The sequence below is a fragment of the Leucoraja erinacea genome, chromosome 1 (assembly GCF_028641065.1).
Source record: "Leucoraja erinacea ecotype New England chromosome 1, Leri_hhj_1, whole genome shotgun sequence".
NCBI lineage: Eukaryota > Metazoa > Chordata > Chondrichthyes > Rajiformes > Rajidae > Leucoraja > Leucoraja erinaceus.
In genome coordinates, this window is record NC_073377.1 from 109,002,421 (window position 1) to 109,022,063 (window position 19,643).

At 44.7% G+C, this 19,643-nt stretch overlaps 1 protein-coding gene across 1 annotated transcript in view; it reads right to left on the bottom strand.

Annotated features, from left to right (window-relative positions):
- The window catches only part of LOC129695131 (probable E3 ubiquitin-protein ligase HERC3), a 75,972-nt gene that overhangs the window by 41,035 nt on the left and 15,294 nt on the right, over positions 1-19,643 (bottom strand). The window contains exons 6-12 of the mRNA XM_055632040.1: positions 18,200-18,330; positions 11,232-11,389; positions 10,415-10,491; positions 8,645-8,769; positions 4,260-4,316; positions 2,339-2,444; positions 898-1,090 (exon numbers count right to left, since the gene is read on the bottom strand). Of these exons, the coding sequence (XP_055488015.1) occupies positions 898-1,090; positions 2,339-2,444; positions 4,260-4,316; positions 8,645-8,769; positions 10,415-10,491; positions 11,232-11,389; positions 18,200-18,330 (847 nt within the window). The remainder of the gene's footprint in view (positions 1-897; positions 1,091-2,338; positions 2,445-4,259; positions 4,317-8,644; positions 8,770-10,414; positions 10,492-11,231; positions 11,390-18,199; positions 18,331-19,643) is intronic.

Consider the following 19,643-nt stretch of genomic DNA (forward strand, 5'->3'; position numbering starts at 1 on the left):
ATGAGATGTTCTTTGTGTCTGTTCCTATCTGTGCCGCAATGAAGAGGGCAACTGGGCCTCACATGTAAGCCAGACTAGGGTACATTAAACACAAAATTCTCTCTGAATCCCTCTGGAGAGTGCTACACTGTTTCTGTTTAATGTCAGAATTCCAGCATCCACACATTTTATTCTTGCATAGAAAATAGAAAGGGACAGCACAGCAACAGGCCCTTCAACCTGCAATGTCTGTGCCGAACATGATGCTAAAATAAACTAACCTCATCTGCCTGCGCATGATCTCCATCTCTCCATTTCCTGCATATCCATGTGCCTATTAAAACCCGCTTATACATTGTATCTGCGGAGCTTACACAGTACGTTCTCCCTGTGGTTTCTTCATGGGTTTCTCCCGGTGCTCCGGTTTCCTCCCACACTCCAAAGACGTACAGGTTTGTAAGTCTGTAAAGTGTCCCTAGTGTGTACAATAGTGCTAGTCTACGGGGTGATTGTTGGTCGGGGTGGACTCGGTGGCTGAAGGGCCTGTTTCCACACTGTATCTCTAAAGTCTCACCTCAGCCTCCGATGCTCCAGAGCAAACCATAAGACCATAAATAAGGCCATTCTGCCCACTGTCTGCTCCGCCATTCGATCATGGCTGATCGTTTTTCCCTCATTCTCCTGCCTTCTCCCCGTAAATCTTGGACGCCAAACAATCCGTCCAACCTCTCCTTGTAGCTAATACCGCCTAATCCATGCAGTATTCTAGTAAACCTCCTCTACACCCTCTCCAAAGTCTCCACATCTTTCCTGTAATGGGGCGACCAGAACTGCATGCAATACTCCAAATACGGCATAACCACGCATCAACATTTCCTGGGCCACACATCGAGTTGGGAGAATTCCTTGTGCTCATACCAAGTATCTGCAGTTGGCTTTCTTCCAGAGCCACTATGGCTGCACTCAGAAGACCTGCGAGTTTCACTGAGTTGTTCTCCTCCATCTGGATATCTATGAGTTCTGGCAGAACAAGATAGACTCGAAGAGCTTCCACACCAGCAGGAGACTTGGTCAAGGAGGGAATTAGAATTTCCTCCACTGTGGTCGTGACCTAAAAATCAATGAGTATGATTAATGTATCATCGTTAAAAATAATATATATTTATATAGCAACGTGATTCAAGAAAATGTTCTTACAAAATTCATACAAAAGTTGATGTTGATCCGTAAAGAACAGAAGAGTTGAGAAGCTCAAGTATATAGTTCACTGAAAATGGTGTCACAGGTAGATAGGGTAGTGTAGAAGGTTTTTGGCACATTGGCCTTCATCAGTCAGGGAATTGAAAATAGACACAAAGTGCTGGAGTAATTCAGTGGGTCAGGCAGCATCTCTGGAGAAAAGAAGTAGGTGACATTTCGGGTCGAGACACTTCTTCACACCAGTCCGAAGAAGGGTGTCAACCTGAAACGTCACTTATTTGTTTTCTCTAGAGATGCTGTCTGACCCTCTGAACTAATCCGTTTTTTTGTGTCTATCTTTGGTTTAAACCAGCATCTGCAGTTCCTTCCAACACACACATTGGTTATAGAAGATAGACACAAAATGATGGTGTAACTCAGCGGGCCATGCAGCAACTCTAGAGAAAAAGAAAAGGTGATGTTTTGGGTCAGAACCCTTGTTCATACTGAAAGTAGAGGTGGAGTGGGGAATAAACTGGAGATGGGAAAATAAGTTGGAATGTCATATTAGTTGTGCAAGATAATGGTGAGGCTGCACTTGGAGTATTGTGTTCAAATTTGGTCACCCTGCTAATAGGAAGATGCTATTAGCTGGAAAGAGTGCAGAGAAGATTTAAATTGATTTTGCCAGGACTTGATGGCCTGAGCGATAGGGAAAGGCTGAGTAGGCTGGGATTTTATTCCTTGGAGTGTGTAACGCTGATGGATAATCTTATAAAGGGGTATAAAATCATGAGGGAATAGATAGGGTGAATGCACAGACTTTTGCGCAGGGTACAAGAATCAAGAACTCGAAGACATCAGTTTAAGATGAGACTGGAAAGGTTTAATTGAAACCTGAGGGGCAATGTTTTCACACAGAGGGAGGAGGGTATATGGAGCGAGTTACCAGAGGATGTAGTGAAGTCAGCTTCATTAATAACATTAAAAAGACATTTGGATAGAAACATGGATAGGAAAGGTTTAGAGGAATATGGACTAAACATGGACAAATGGGATGAGCTGAGTTGGAGCATCTTGGTTACTATGGATGGGTTGGGATAAAGGCCTGTTACCGTGCTGCAGGACTATGAGTTGTTCTTTTCAGGTGCAGAGTGATTGATTCAATCGTTACAATTACCTCTTGCAAAAGTATGGGATGTTTTCCCAGTTTCTCAAACCAGAGACTTGCAGCTGACAGGTCGACTCCTGAGGTTTCTCTGCCTGTTTTGAAATGCTCATCCCCACTGTAAGAAGAAAATATACCATTAACATTACACAAGAGTTGGTAGTTTAGGGTAGATTCTGGTTGGGATGATTCAGAACTTAGTGACATTGTGACAGGACAATAACCACTCCCACAATGTCAGCAAGATGAAGGAGCTAGTTAATGACTTCAGGAAGCATGGTGTACATGCCCCAATCAGCATCAATGGTGCGGATGTGGAAATGGTTGAGAACTTCACGTTCCTTAGTGATAATATCACCATGATTTGTTGTGGACCACCAACATAGATGTAGCTATGTTACAAAATTTTGAGATTTAAAAATCAAGTCTGCAATTTATCCCATCAGATAAAGCAAAAAAAGTTTAATTTGACACCTAATTCACTTTCATATCTTCAGTATTAAAAACGTTATGGCCATTTTCATACTCGGAAATTTGCATCTTGTTCCCTATTGCTTTTCCATTGACAACACAAAAGCTGTGATCAAGGACAGTCAAAAGCCCATAACTTTCTGAAACATTAAGAGAACTGAATGAAATTTTCAGTTATTATAGATTGAAGCATCCTGAAACAAATATGAAACAATCTTATTTGGATGACCTGAAATTAAAGCATATAGTTAGTTACCCAAAATTCAATTACTAGATCTAAACATCTATCCATTTCTTAAGAAAAGGTTAACATTTTAAAAAAGCCTAAGTGCCCAAATAACATTCACACAAGAATTCACAATATAACATGATTTTTAAATCTCATTTTCATGAATTTATAGGCCAAATGGAAGGAATTTAATGTTTAATTCCTGTAAATTAATGGGCATTTAAATCATCTTGCGAGTGGGATTTGGTAGAACGCGCTGGTTTGGAACATTGCAGTTGCAGTGAATTTAAACCCCACATCGGCAGGAAAAACACTGCCGTTTCGTATATTTACATAATGACATTTTCGCAACGTGAAATTTTGATTAAAGGCATCCTAAGAAGCAAGTTTATATGAAAAAATAAACGGCATAACTTGCCTTGTCCCGTTGTCGGCATTGACGGCATTTGAAGATGATTTTAATTTTACTCCAACAATTAAATTATCCAGCGCTAATTTTAATAAAACGGCAGTTTAAGCGATTTTTCTTTAGCAACTAAACAGCCTGACAGAGACCGATTTGAATAGGCTGCAGAAAAATCGCATTTTAAACCCACCCCCTTTCAAAGGCGCCAAAGTCACGCACAAGGGCAGTGGCAGAACTGCAGCGCCACTGAAGGTAAGTTTTGTAACATACCTAATAGATGCGAAAGCCAAGAAAGCACACCAACACCTCCACTTGCTGCTGTGACTGACAAAATTTGGCATATCTTCAATTACTTTTACAAACGTCCACAGAAGCACCTTGGAAAGCACACTGTCAGGTTGCACCACAGATTGCTTTGGGAACAGCTCTGCCCAAGACCTACAATTAACCTACAAACCCGTTTTTGGGATGTGGGAGGAAATTGGAGGAAATCCATGCAATCATAAGGAGAACGTGCAAACTCCACATAGACAGCACCCGAGATCAGGATCAAACCTGGGTCTCTGTCGCTGTGAGGCAGCGGCTTTTCAGCGCCATTGTTGATTGCTACCTCTTTGCTCTATTTAACCTTCATCCTTAAAAAAAACATAAGAGATAAAGCAGGCCATTCAGCCACACAAACCTTCCTTACTCTGAACCCAGATCCCTGGAGCTGTGAGGCAGCAGCACTACCTGCTGTGCTGAACCTACATCTCCGCATCATACACCTGCTCTTGGTGAATATATTTCCATGTTCCCACCCGCCATCCAAAACTCTTTATTCTTACCTGACTTCCAAGAAGCTCCCGTTGAGGCATTCAGCGGAGAAAATGTGACCAATCTCCCTGGAAAAAAGTGAACACTGTTTATTGAGATCAATGTCAGAGGTGGTTATGGCTTAGTCTTTCAATCAAAGAGTGATAAATGCAAACCAGAAAATATAACAGAATGGAACTTTGATTTTGCATCAAAATGCAGTCCTGATCTTCCATCTACCTCACTGGAAACCTATAACCTATCTTTAATCGACTGAAAACATCACCTATTCCTTTTCTCCAGAGATGCTGCCTGACCCACTGAGTTACTTCAGCATTCTGTGTCTATCTTCGGTGTAAACCAGCATCTGCAGTTCCTTCGGAAACTGTTAAACTGAGTTATTTTGTCAATCTAAAGTCAACTTGACTCAAACACTTGTAGCTGTTGAAATCTGTTCTTTATTCAGCTGAGACTAGTCTCTTGAACCTTCCAACACAGAGCTGATGCTCTGGGGCAGGTCCAGAGAGGAGTAACTTTGATAGAACTCATGTCATTTATATAGGTATTAGACATTTCAGATACAGAGGGTATGACAAGCTAATAACCAATCACAAACTTTTTAAAAAGGCGAGGCAAACAATTGGGCTGCAGCCACTTTACAGTCGCATCAAGGGGACTCACCGTGGAGTAGATGTGCGTTCAGTGTTATTCGCAGCTCAGAGAGCCATGACCCTCTCGCTTCCTGGGTCTGGCAGAGACTGAGTGAGGCACTACACTTCCGGGTTTTATAGTCCCTCCTCCTGCCGCCAGTGGGGGCAGCAGAGAGACATTAATATCTCTCTGATTTTTCATCGATGGAAAAAATCCTCTGGTCCCGGAAGGCGGAGGGGGGCTCTGAGCGAGGTGGCCAAAAATGACGGCCATTGGTGGCGGCGTTCTCTCAGAAATCGCAGCACAGTGGGCCAAAAGCGGTCAAGATCAGACTTTTAGTAATATAGATAATGTAATACAATGATCACACAAGAAACACACTTTCCATACCAAGAAGAAAGATATTTCTATAAATCTCAACAATTTCTATGTCTAATGTTTACATTCCTACTAAGACAATACATTTCATAAATTGTTTCACTATAATTTTACACATTGAAATACTATTACCTATGTCTTTAAAACATTAATTATATGTTTGCTGAATTACAGTTTCTAAGTTCAAAACCCATACACCTCATACATGGGTCGTAAATCTGTCAACTCAATTAATAAGTGTTTGGTGCCAGGATACAACTCAATTCTAATTTGTAGCCCCTTTCCTGCTATCTGGACACTGGATTTCCAATCTCATGTACAAGGCAGAACACAACGGAGATTTACAACTCAAATCATTACATCAGAATTACATCTGCTTCTTCGACTTCCTATAAACATATCCATCAATCAAATTCTCTTCTTCTCCAAGCAACTGCTCCTCTTCACATACATCCTATCCTTTATCACAATCTCATTATAATTTAACATAGCCAAGGCTAACTGCAGGGTCTATTATCTCTCAGCCTTGAATTCTGTCTCAATCTCAGCATAACCCTCACAGCTTAAGAATGTGCCATAGAGAAAAGAGCAGTTGACCTCTGGCCTAAGAAGAGGCCCCTATTCAGCTATCCATTCTTCAACACAAAGTCATATCAAATAGAATTTCCTCCAGTGTTATAATTGTCTCAAAGCAATAAACTAAGCTATGCAGGTTTAGGTTAACCGTTTCTATGTCTTGATTCATCCTTCCCTGTGTGTATATGTTTCATTGCACTTTATTTTGTCAGGAAAACCTTAAGCTTTTCTTTTGCAAATTACCTAGCTTATATAAAAGTCACTATCCGAGCGGTTCTATTCATATAATATTTCCTCAAAACGAAACTAAATCCGAGCTCTCTCCCATTCCCGATATCAGATATCAAATTCTGACCTCCTGAGCATTCTGAATATTGAGAACAGAACTCATGAAATCACATGTATCTTTATAAGACTTTGGTTAGTCTGCTTTTGGAGAATCACGTGCAGTTCTGGTCACATCATTACAAGAAGTCCAGTATGTGGAGGCTTTGGTGTGGGTGCAGAAGAGGTTTACCGGAATGTTCCATGGATTAGAGGGCATTAGCAATAAGAAGCGGTTGGACAAATTTGGATTGTTTTCTCTGGAGTTGGGGAGGTTTTGGGGGAGACCTGATAGAAGTTTATAAAATTATGAAACGTTCTGACTGTCCACTTTGTCTATGCCTCTCATAATCTTATGAGAGGCATAGTTGAGGAGGGGGAGCCATCTTGGGGAACGGCTGCTAACCAGCAGCCGTCCGTTTAATTCATTTTTTTTTCAGTTTTTAGGTAGTTTTGTTCGTCGTTTTTTCGGAGAAATTGACTTTTTATTGTGGGGGGAAGGAGGTAACCTTACTTCTAGGTCCCTACCTGGTCGGTGAGGCAGCTTTTTCTCCGGGCTGCCCGTCGACCCGTCCTCGTGGCCTACCAGTGGGCTTGGAGCGCCGTTTCCTGGTGGTGACCGCCCAGCACCTCGGCTTCGGTGGCGGCACAGCGCTGGAGCTCCATCGCGGAGCGGGCAATGCCTTGCCTGGGTCGCCGCGCTGGATCGACGCGCTGGAGCTCCGGTGAGCTGGACCGCCGAGAGCAACACCCCCGGGCTGCGGATATGCGGAGCGGGCGGCGCCGACATTAACATCGGGAGCCTGGGAGCTCCAAACCGGCGCGGCCTTGTTGGCTGCGGAAGCCGACAATCCCCTGCTAGGAAGCGGCCGTTCCAGGTGGCCCAGCCACTGTGAGGACTCTCCCAATGCCGGGGCAAGACCACCCGACTAGAACGGCCAGGAACTTCGGGCCTCCGTTGAGGCAACGGGTGGTGGCCTTAATAGGCCTGACATTTGGGAGAACTGGGGTTGGGGACTGGACTTTTGTGCCTTCCCCCACAGCGGTATCCACTGTGGGGGGATGATTTTTCTGTGTGTAAGGTACTTTGTTAGTCTGTGTCCAAGATGGCTGTCGGAAGAGAGAGTGGACGCTGGCGCACTTTAGCTGCCGCTGCTCTCTCTTCACATTGTGTTTTTTTTTATTTTTTGATTTTGTGTCTTTGGAGCGATTTCTATCTTTAATTTGTGTATTGATGATGTCCTTATTATTTATTTTTCTCCGACTATATGTTTTTTTTTCTCTTTTGTTTAATCTTTGTAAGGTGACCTTGAGATTTGAAAGGCGCCCGAAAATACAATGTATTATTATTATTATTATTATTATTATTATTATTATTATTATTATTATCATCTTATATCAGGTCTATCACTGCATAGATAGAATAAAGATACCGTGGGGACAGAAGAGGGAGAGAGATATTTCTATCAGGTTCCCCCTCAATCTTTGACTCAATTCCAATTGTGTCAGACCATTCCCTGTAGCTAATATTCCCTACTCCAGGCATTATTCAGGTCAACCTCCTGCATCCTCTCCAAAGTCTCAACATCCATCCTGTAATGGGGGCATTCAGAACTTCAAACATTAACCCCAAATGCAGCCTAACCAACGTCTTACAAAGCTGCATCATGACTTCCTGGCTCTTATACAAATGCCTCAACCAATGAAGGTAAAATACTATAAGCCTTCTTTACCACTCTAGTAAATAGAGTTGCCACTTTCAGGAATCTGTGGCCCAAAGACCCACTCTGGGATCTATCAAGAGTCTTGCCAATCAATTGTATACCTTCCCCTTACATTCCCCTCGCACTTGCTCAGATTAAACTCCATCTGCCATTTCTTCGCTCATTGTTGTAGCTGATCTCTATCCCATTGACAGCCTAATTCATTTCAAATATTCTGACGAAAGGCCATTGACTTGTAATGTTAACCCTGTTGGGTCATTCTGGCATTTTCTAATTTTACCTCAGAACTTCTGACCCCACAGTATCTTGTTTCTATCTATGAGTATGGTTGTCCAATTTTTTGCTTCAGAGATACAGCATGGGAACAGACTCTACAGCCCACCAATTCCATGCCGACCTTTGACTGGAGAGCATGCAAACAAAAACTTTTCACTTTTCACTGGTACACATGACAATAATAAACTAAACTAAACTAAACTAAACTCTTCCATGTTATCTCACTTTCTCATTCACTCCCTACATGCTAGGGGCAATTTACAGTGGCCAATTAACCAACTCGTCTTTGGACTGTGAGTGGAAACCAGAGAATATGGAGGAAAAGCACACGGTCACAGGGAGAACGTGCAAACTCCACACAGGCAGCACCCGTAGCCAGGATCGAGCCCGGGTCTCTGACGCTGTAAGGCGGAAGCTCTACAGCCATGTCACTGTGCCGCCCCTAAACCAATGTGAGTCACATTTAATATGAAGAAAGTCACACTCACTCTTTGATGTCCTTCTGTAGCTCCCCATTATCCAGAATGCTCCAGGTGTTCCAGAATGAGTCTTCAGCCATGACAATTCTCCTTAGAGGATTGAATGAAGACTGGTAGTCAGCAGAGTGTGAGGCCTACAATGAGCAAAGGAAACCAAGGAAGCTAGCTTGCTCCGGAAACTCCAAATAACCGTACAGAAATTCATAATTATTAAGGCACAATATGTGGTCTTATACTGAAAATCACCAGATAATCCTTATACCGCATATCACCAGATTTTGTTTGGTTTAGTTTAGTTTACTCCAAAGATTGTGATAGGAACCTGATGGGTAGATATTTCACACGGGGGTTGGTGGGTATATGAAACCAGCTGCCAGAGGATGTACTGCTTGGCTAAATGCCTCTTGAACGTAGTGATTGTATCTGATTCCACCACCTCCTCTGGCAGCAAGTTTAGAGCGGCAAGTTTATATGTGAGGCCACATTTAGAGTATTGTGTTCAGTTTGGGGCACCATGTTATAGGACAGATGTTGTCAAGCTGGAAATGGTGCATTGCCAGGACTCGAGGGCCTGAGCCATAGGGAGAGATTGAGTGGGCTAGGACGCTATTCCTTGGAGCGCAGGAGGATGAGGGGTCATATAGAAGTGTACAAAATCATGAGAGGAATAAATCGGGTGGATGTGTAGAGTCTCTTGGCCAGAGTTGGGGAATTGTGATCCAAAAGAGATACGTTTAATGTGAGAGGGAAAGATTTAATATGAACCTGAGGGGTAACTTTTTTTACAGCAGGTGTATGTGGGTAGTGGGTGTATGGAACGAGTTTCCGGAGGAGGTAGTTGAGTCAGGTACTATCTCAAAGGTTAAGAAACATTTAGGCAGGTACATGGACAGGATAGGATTAGAGGGATATGGGCTAAACGCAGGCAGATGGGATAGTGTAGATGGATATGTTGGTCGGTGCGACAAGTTGGGCCGCTGGGGATATTTCCACGCTGGATGACTTTATGACACTGCCATGATCATATCTGTATCTACCACCACAGTGCATTCCCAAGGCAGCGTGAAGTGTAGATGGAGTGAATGGTGGGGAGTCTGGTCTGTGTGATGGAGTGGGCTACATCTCCAGCTCTCTGCACGGTATTGCGATCTGGGGCAGAGCTGATGCCATATCAAGCTGTGATCTCAAGCATGGCCTCTCACTCTCAGCTACCCCAGGAGCTCAGGGCGTTGCTGCTTTTCCACATTGATTAACAATTTAACCTGTTGCGAAATGTTTCTGGCGACAGGTGTAGTGGCATCTCAGCGTGCGTACATCCAAAGTTGTAACGGCTTATCTGCAAGGCAGAGAACTCACAGCCAACCCTCATCTTCCCACTCAACGTTGCCCCTCTCATGTTGAACCTATGTCCTCTGGCTCTTGATTTCTCTAAACTGGGTGAAAGGCACTTGAACAGGTACATGGAGAGGAAAGGGCCAATCACAAGCAAATGGGTAGGATGGAACTGCAGATGCTGGTTTACATTGAAGGTAAACACAAAATGCTGGAGTAACGCAGCAGGGCAGGCCACATAGCTGCAGAAAATAAATAGGTGACATTTCGGTCAGGACCCTTCTTCAGACGTCTCCAGTCTGAAGAAGAGTTTCGACCCGAAACGTCACCTATTTATTTTCTCCAGAGATGCTAGAGTTACTCCAGCACCCCATGTCAGTAAGGGTATCATACTGACACGGCTGGGCTGTACTGAGAGGGCAGAATATTTGCGAGTATGTTTCCTACCTTAACACCAAAGCACAAGGCAACGCTCTGGTTGGGACCTGCAAATATCCTTTTCACAGCTGGTTGGAGCAGACCTCCTGTCGAGGGTCATGAGGAAGAAAAATACATTCAATTTTTTATCACACCTAGGAAATATTTCAGAGGCACAGACACAGTGAGAGAGAAGGGGTATAGAGAGAGAGAGGGGTGGAAAGACAGAGATAGAGAAAGGAAAGCGATATGGAGAATAAGTGTGGATGAGGAGAAAAAGAGAGAAAGAGGAAAACAGATAGAGAGACGCAGGGGTGAGAGAGAGAGGGGGGGAAAGAGATGGGAAAAGAGAGATAAAATAGGGAGAGACAGACAGACAGTCACTGAATAAGGGAATGTTTGCAAAGCAAGCTGTGGGTCTTTATTTCTTGGAGCAGGAGACTGAGTGAGACTGAATGAATCAAAAACTAGGGTGGTGTGGGTCTTTGATGATATTAGCTGCCTTTTTGAGGCAATGCTTCTTGCTGATCCCTTCGATGGTGGGGAAGGCCAGGACCACGATGGACCAGACAGTGTCTACCTTACATTTAAGGTGAGAGGGGAAAGATTAAATAAGAACCTGAGGGGCAATATTTTTACACAGATGGAACGAGCTGCCAGAGGACGTAGTTGAGGCAGGTATTGTAACACAATTTGAAAGACACTTGGACAATGGACAGAAAAGGTTTGGAAGGATCTGGGCCAAATGTGGGCAAAGGGGACTAGCTTGTGTGGGGCATCTTGGTCGGCATGGACCATTCTGTGCTGTGTGACTCTATTCCTCTATGACAATACAGAATATTCCTACCAGGAGCAGGCTGCAGGTTGTGGGTCCCGTCTGTTGAGAAGGTGACCAGGCAAGGCACAAAATGGTCAATGGTTTGTCCGGTTCCCAACTGCCCGTTCTCTCCACGGCCAAAGGAATAGAGTTGCCCCGATGCTGAACTGAACACCATGGTGTGGGAACTGCAAAACACAACACCACAATCAACAAGCTGGAAATGTAATTGAATTCAGGAAATGCTGAAAACACACTGCAGGGCAGGCAGCATCTCTGGAGAGAGAAACAGGATGGCTCATTGCAGGATGTGGGAGGTTTGGAGCGGATGCAGAGGTGATTTACCAGAACGGATGCAAATCGAAACATCACCTATCCTTGTTCTCCAGATGTGCTGCCTGACCCGTTGAGATTCTCCAGCATTAGCTTGCATGTTTTTATGTTGACCGGAATGCTGCCTGGATTAGAGCGTATTAGCTAGATTGAGAGGTTGGACAGCCTTGGATTGTTTCAGTTTAGATTATTGCCACGTGTACTAAGGTATAAAGAAAAGCTTTGTGTTACATGCTAAACAGTCAGCGGAAAAACAATATAAGATTACAATTAAGCCATCCATGCTGTGCAAATACAGGATATAGTGAATAACGTTCAGTGTAGGTATGTTGCAAAGCCTACCTGAAGCGTCGCTGAAAATCTGGCGCTGCGGGTGTGCGCGATTTTGGCGCCGTTTAGAGGGGGGCGGGTTTAAAACGCGATTTTCACTAGGCTGTTCCAATCGAAGATGTTCAGCCTAGTAAATCATTAACGAAAAATCGCTGAAAGACCCCGTCGCAAAAGGTATTATTAGTTTTTATGGCCTTGTATAATAGTTATAAAGTTTAAAAATCACTCTCTAAACCCGCGACCTCACGCAACCACAGGGCCGCATGGAGCTGTATACAGAAGGTATGTAGCTTATTTTTAAATAAAAAATGGCTTCTTAAGAACCCTTTATACAAAGTTTAATGTTGCGAGTAGCTAATTTTGGGCTCTTTATATCCCGCAGTCTTTTCCTGGGCATTGGAGGCACAAATCCACTGCAATGTGAACGTTCTAAACCAGCGCGTTCCACAGGAACCCACTGGAAAGCTGATTTAAAATGGACTTTAATTTACAGCAATTGAACACTAAATTCCTTCCATTTGGCCTATAAATTAATGTAAATGAGATTTCAAAATCCTCAGTCTGAAGAAGGGTTTCGGCCCGAAACATCGCCTATTTCCTTCGCTCCATAGATGCTGCTGCACCCGCTGAGTTTCTCCAGCAATTTTGTGTACTTTCAAAATCATGTTTTATTGTGAATTATTTATGAATATTATTTGGACACTTGGGCTATTTAAAAATGTTAATCATTTATTAAGAAATGGATAGATGTTTAGATCTAGTAATTGAAGTTTGAAATTAGCTACACTTGGGTAACTAACTAATTATATGTTTTAATTTCAGGTCATCCAAGTAAGATTATTTTATATTTGTTTCAGAATGGTTCAATCTACGATAACTGAAAATTTCATTCAGTTCTCTTCATTTTTAAGAAGGTTATGGCCTTTTGACAGCACACGATCACAGCTTTTTTGTTATGTCCATAGAAAATCAATAGGGAACAAGATGCTAATTTCCGAGTATGAAAATGGCCATAACTCTTTAAATACTTGAGATATGAAAGTGAATTAGGTGTCAAATTAAACTTTTTTTTATGCTTTATCTGATGGGATAACTTACGAACTTGATTTTTTAAATCTCAAAATTTTGTAACATTGCTATTCAGTGCAAGGTAAAGTCCAGTAAAGTCTGATTAATGATAGTCTGAGGGTCTCCAATTAGTTAGATGGGAGGTCAGGACCGGTCTCAGGTTGGTGAGAGGACGGGTTCAGTTGCCCAATAACAGCTTGGAAGAATCTGTCATTGAGGGGTTAATTGTAAAGGAGAAATGTGAGGCAAGCTTTTTACAGAGAGTGGTGGGGGACTGGAACACTCTGCTGGAGGCAGATACAATAGTGGCATTTAAGAGGCTATTAGCTAGGTACGTGGATGTGCAGAGAATGGAGGGATATGGATCACGTGCAGGTAGAGGAATTTATTTTAACTTGGCATCATGTTCGGCATGGACATTGTGGGCCGAAGGGCCTGTTGCTGTGCTGTACGGTTCTATGTTCATCTCTCCTCACCCGGTCAGTCATATCTCCTTTCTATTTCTATCTCTTCTGCACTTCCTCTGTAACTTGTTTTCTCTCCTTCCCAGTTACTTTGACCGGCGCCGTCCAAGGATTACCCCGTTCACTAGCACGATCCTGCACACTAGCGACAATTTACAATTTTTACCAAAGTCAATTAACCTACAAACCTGTACATCCTTGGAGTCTGGGGGGAAACTGAAACACTGAAAAATTGCAAAATGACGTGGGCACGGGAGAACGTACAAACTCCGTACAGACAGCACCCGTAGTCAGGATCGAACCCGGGTTTCCGGTGCTGTAATGTAGCAACGCTGCCACTGCGAAACCGCGCCACTCTGTTTATTTCTCCACAGACGCTGCCAGCCCTGTTGAGTATTTCTAACGAATTCTGTATTGATTTCATTGAACAACATGCTGTGGATATGTCATTTTTTGGGCACAGACACAAAGGGCCATCACTTGCAGGAAATAAATGGTTGCCCCATTTCATGGTGGAGTAGATACTGACTGGTTGTGCGACGGCCTGCTTTGGTAACCAGAATATAATACCACTCGAAAGAACGAAAGATGTTGCAGAAAGTGGTGGACACTGCCCAGTCCATCACCGATACTGAGCTCCCTGTTGTGTTCGAGAGCTAAATAATTCACAATCTACACTTGATGTACAGAACCCGAAGTGTGTTTATTACCAGCCTAACGTGGCTGCTGCAAAACCCCAGCAGATCTCCCAGGGACCCCCCTTCGGAAACATTCATCTCGAGGCAGAGCCCTCTAGTGGTGACTCTAGGACACAACACAATTCCCTCCTTATAAACGCAGGTTAACATATAAATCCCGTTATCCACCCAAATATGTCCATATGCAATCAGTCCAACATAACAGCTCGGTGCACATAACGTTTAAGGCTTCACAGCTGATAATCGTGCAGATATTGAGGCCTCCTCCTCTGTCACTGAGAGCGTTGAGTGGGAATAGACTGCTCCGCTGTGTGCTCTGCTGTATGCTGACAACAATCACTGTCTTGATTGGATATTGGGAAAGGAAAAGTGTCCAATTCATCTTCTTCCTGTCCCTGTCTACTTGCAATTAGACGCCTCGCGTTCCATTTGGTGTTATCTTGGAGGAGGTACGCGTTCTCGCCGAATCTCCGTTTGACCTGTATCGGTTTGGAGAGTGCGCTTGCAAGCTTATGTTGTCTGTTAGGGCGGCTGATTCGTACCCAGTCACCGACCTTGAACCGCGGCACTCGTACTCTGCGTTTGGCATCACAGTACGCTTTCCCTTTTGCTTGTCTGTGAGCTATCATTTCCACCCTCGCTCTTGTGTCCGGATTTGGGTGCGATGATGGTTGAAGAGCATTCAGTTTTGTTCGCAGGTTTCACCTTATCATCAGCTCTGCTGGTGTTTTCCCAGACAACGTGTGTGGTGTGGATCTGTAGGATCGGCGGAGGATATGGATTGACTGTTCGAACGTTTTCCCCTCCGACACGCTCGCTTTTATGCTTTCCTTAATCATGTGATTGAATCGTTCAACCCCGCCGTTCGATTGGGGGTTGTATCTCGACGTCCGCTGATGTTGAATGTCATGGCTCACGAGGAGAGTGAAGAACTGTTCAGATATGAACTGAGGGCCGTTGGCATTCGTTATGACCTCTGGCAGTCCCCACTTAGTGAACAGCTTTTTTGAGAATCGCGATAATTGAGCTTGTCGTGACGGAGAAAGTAGTTGCGATCTCAGGCCACTTGCTGATGAGATCGTGTACTACAAGTAGAAACCGCTGGCTTCTTGGCGCAGCTTGCACCTCTCCGGAGATATCGAGTTGCAAGAGCCTCCATGGTTTGTCCGGCCATGGGATTGGCTGAAGATGGGCAGGACATGGTCTTATTGCTTTCTCACTAATTGTGCACGCTTCACAATTTTTAACGAAATCTTCTATGCGACGATCTATTGCTGGCCACCACACTGCCTCGCGACACCGTTGTTTCATCTTAACAATGTACGGGTGTCCTTCGTGTGCCAGTTGTAACACGCGGTGTTGCAGTGATTTGGGTCTAATCACTCGAGTTCCGCGCGTGACACATGTATCGTCAACCACAGCCAGTTAGTGGCGTACCCGGTGGTACGGAACCAAGTCGTCTGCTATCTCCTTGGGCCAGTCTGTCCTGAGATACTGGCAGACGATTTGCAGTGTGCCGTCAGCTGTCAACTATGCTTTCAGCTCTCCCCGCGTCACAAGATTCTCCATCGCGTGCGAAATTACCGCGAGAACGTATTCGTCAATGTCACTTGAAGCGTCGCTATTGCGTGTGCTTGCGGGTGCCACCGTTGGGACGCGACTGAGCATGTCTGCATGAACCTGCGAGGTATTCTACTTTGAAGTTGTATTGATGAAGGCGACCGGACCATCTGTAGATCATGAGCGGACGGTGTCCTGAGCCTGACGTGTCCAACAACGTAGTTAGCGCTTGGTGATCCATACGGAGAGTAAATGGTCTCCCGTATAGGTATACGTGCCAGTGTTCACACGTGTAGATGCACGCTAATGCTTCGCGTTCCCCGGTGGAGTACTTGCGTTCTGTGGCAGTCAAGGGACGGGACGCGAATATGATCGGTCGTTCGCTTCCATCGATACCCTGCGAGAACACTGCTCCGATCGCTATACCGGAAGCATCTGGTGTGACGTACGTTTCCGCACTTGGGTCGAAGTGTGCGGGAACAGGCGGAGATGCTATTTTGTCTTTCAGCGTGTTGAACGCTGCTCATCCTGCTCATTCAGCGTGCGGTCCTGCTCATCCGTCCATTCCCACTGTGTGTCTTTCCGTAGCAGCTTCTGTAGCGGTTCTGAGATCTGCGTGTACTGCAGCACAAACTTGCGGTAGAAGTTGGTGGTGCCCAGAAATGGCGCTAGCTCTTTCACGTTAGTTGGGGCGGGGATCACGCTGATGGCTTGGACATTGTCCTGAGTAGGCTCAACTCCAGACGCCAATGAAGCTGAAGGTACAGAGCGAAGATGGGGGCTCAAGCATTGATGGGAAAGGTTAACACCGGGCGGGACACGTGAAAAGTGACCATACTGAGGGAATTCCCACGTATATGAAGCAGAGAGAAACGTGAGTTCTACATAGATTATGTTTGAGCCAGCGAGGAGATATTTCTTCAGATAATGATTTTACAATGTGAGGTGACATTATAAGCCATGGGATATAGACACAAAATGCTGGAGTAACTCAGCGGGGCAGACAGCATCTTTGGAGAAAAGGAATTGGTGACGTTTCGGGTCGAGACCCTTCTTCAGACTGGTTTTGTGCTGTGCTGTTGCCGTATCTCTGGAGAGAAGTAATGGGTCTCGACCCGAAACGTCACTCATTCCTTCTCTCCAGAGATGCTGCCTGTCCCACTGAGTTACTCCATAATTCTGTGTCCATCTTTGCTGGCGAGGAACAGTGCATGCCCTTTGCAAGTTTTCGCTCTCAAACACAGATAGCAGCGGATTATTAGGGGAAGAAAATCGTGTTCATGCCGCACGACGTGTTTGACCACCTGCCCCGCTACTCAAGGAGCTTGTGCTGAGAGGTAACCAGCTGTGGAGCTTCAACTGGGGCAGGCTTTACCTGCTAGGCTGGTTGGAGCTGCTGGACCTCAGTAGCAACCTGTTGACCACGGTGCCTCGCATGCTGCCCAACTGCACCCAGACGCTGCGTCTTCAACCTCACCCGCAACCAGATCTCCAAGCTGACCAAGGACTTCCTGCGGGACGTGACCTCCCTGCAGTACCTGGATCTCAGCTACAACAACCTGAACACCATCCAGGCCTCCAGTTTCCCGGACAGCGCCATCAAACACCTTCGGGAGCTGCGGCTAAGCGGCAACCACTTTCTCTGCACCTGCAACGCCAGGTGGTTCGTGTGGTGGATCAATCAGACCACGGTCTACATCCCTCGCCTGGTCACCAATGTCACCTGCACCTCCCCCAAAGCTCACCGCGGCCACGGCGTCGTCATGGTGGACCTGTACTCCTGCGAGTTGGACTACCTGGGCATTGGCCTCTACACTTTCTCCGCCTTGATCACCTTCTTGCTCTTCTATTTGATACTTAAAACAGGCCTTCATTCACGGTGGTGCAGCTGCCTGACAGCGAATGCAGTGTTGGAGACCCGGGTTCGATCCCGACTACGGGTGCTGTCTGTACTGAGTTGGTAAGTTTTTTTTTGCTTTTTTTGACAGCCAAGTATTTTAAATGCCATTTATTGCACTGTAGCAATGATAGGCAATGATTTGATAAAAGCGGTTAATTACATGACAAGAGAAGCATGCAGCTACACAAGAGACACGGAGAAGCTGATCATCGGGGCAGTTCTGTCCATGGTCATGGGAGGCTTTTTACAGTAAAATAAAACTGCATGACATATTTATCCATGTGATGATTTTTCTACACGTCGGTTGTCATTGTTGGCTCAAGAGTAACTCGGGAGAGAAACTTGGTTCATCGCAGAAATGAGAAGTAAACGACAAACTTAGACATACACGTGGGAACTCGTTTGAACTCGTGAACATAAACTTGGAATCTCTTAGACAAACACGAGTTTGATTTTTTCTTTCACTCGGGATCACTCATGGGTGGACTCGCACCGTGAGACAGGGGCTTTAAAGTAATCTCCTCTGCCTGCGTGTAATGCATATCCTTCCAAGATTAATCAGCTGTGATTGAATGGCGGATGGGCTGAATGGCCTAATTCTGCTCCTATGACTTATTGGTTTATCTCAGCATTTTAGTAGCTTACCTCCCGCAGACAATCTGGGAGTCTTTGATTCCATCCAGCCCCTCGAGCAGCCGAGGTTTCAGCTCGTCTCTGTCAGAGTTGTGGCCGAGTTGACCGTACGTTCCCGCTCCAAAGGTGTAAACAAGCCCATCCTGACGGAGACACAACTTCCAGGTTTAGGTTTATTATTGTCGCGTGTACCGAGGTACCGTGAAAAGCTTTTCTTGCATTCGATCAGAACAGATCAGATGATACTGTACATAAATACAATCAGTTCAAACTCAAGTACAATAGAGTCATGGAATCATACATGAAACAGGCCCCATGTCTCACCTACACTAGTGCCATCTACACTAGTACCACTCTCCTGCGTTTGGCCCATATCCCTCTAAACCTATCCTACCGTGCACTTGTCCAAACGTTTTTTAAACATTGTGATGATAGGTAGAGCAAAGAGGAAGTTACAAAGTGCAGAAAACGACACAAAGTGCTGGAATAACTCAGTGGGTCAGACAGCATCTGTGGAGAACATAAACATGAAACAAACCCTTCTTTAGACCAGTCTGAAAAACGGTCCCAACCTCGAAACATCACCTATCATTGTTCTCCAGAGATGCTGCCAGACCTGCTGAGTTACTCCAGCACTTTGTGTCCTTTTGTGTATTAACCAGCATCTGCAGTTCTTTGTTTCTATAGAGTGCAGAATTTAGTTCTCAGCATTGTAACACAGCAGTATCACAGACAAAGTCCAATGTCCACAACGGGGGTGGAGGTGCCACAGTATATCACATAGGCAGACAGTGCTGAGGCTTTACAGGCACATTAACACAATAACACCACAGATGAACAATGAAAGGCCTAGATGGTAAATGGTTACATGGTAAATGGTAGGGAATTGAAGAATGTAGGTGAACAGAGGGATCTGGGAATAACTGTGCACAGTTCCCTGAAAGTGGAATCTCATGTAGATAGGGTGGTAAAGAAAGCTTTTGGTGTGCTGGCCTCTATAAATCAGAGCATTGAGTATAGAAGTTGGGATGTAATGTTAAAATTGTACAAGGCATTGGTGAGGCCAATTCTGGAGTATGGTGTACAATTTTGGTCGCCTAATTATAGGAAGGATGTCAACAAAATAGAGAGAGTACAGAGGAGATTTACTAGAATGTTGCCTGGGTTTCAGCAACTAAGTTACAGTTAAAGGTTGAACAAGTTAGGGCTTTATTCTTTGGAGCGCAGAAGGTTAAGGGGGACTTGATAGAGGTTTTTAAAATGATGAGAGGGATAGACAGAGTTGACGTGGAAAAGCTTTTCCCACTGAGAGTAGGGAAGATTCAAACAAGGGGACATGACTTGAGAATTAAGGGACTGAAGTTTAGGGGTAACATGAGGGGGAACTTCTTTACTCAGAGAGTGGTAGCTGTGTGGAATGAGCTTCCAGTGAAGGTGGTGGAGGCAGGTTTGTTTT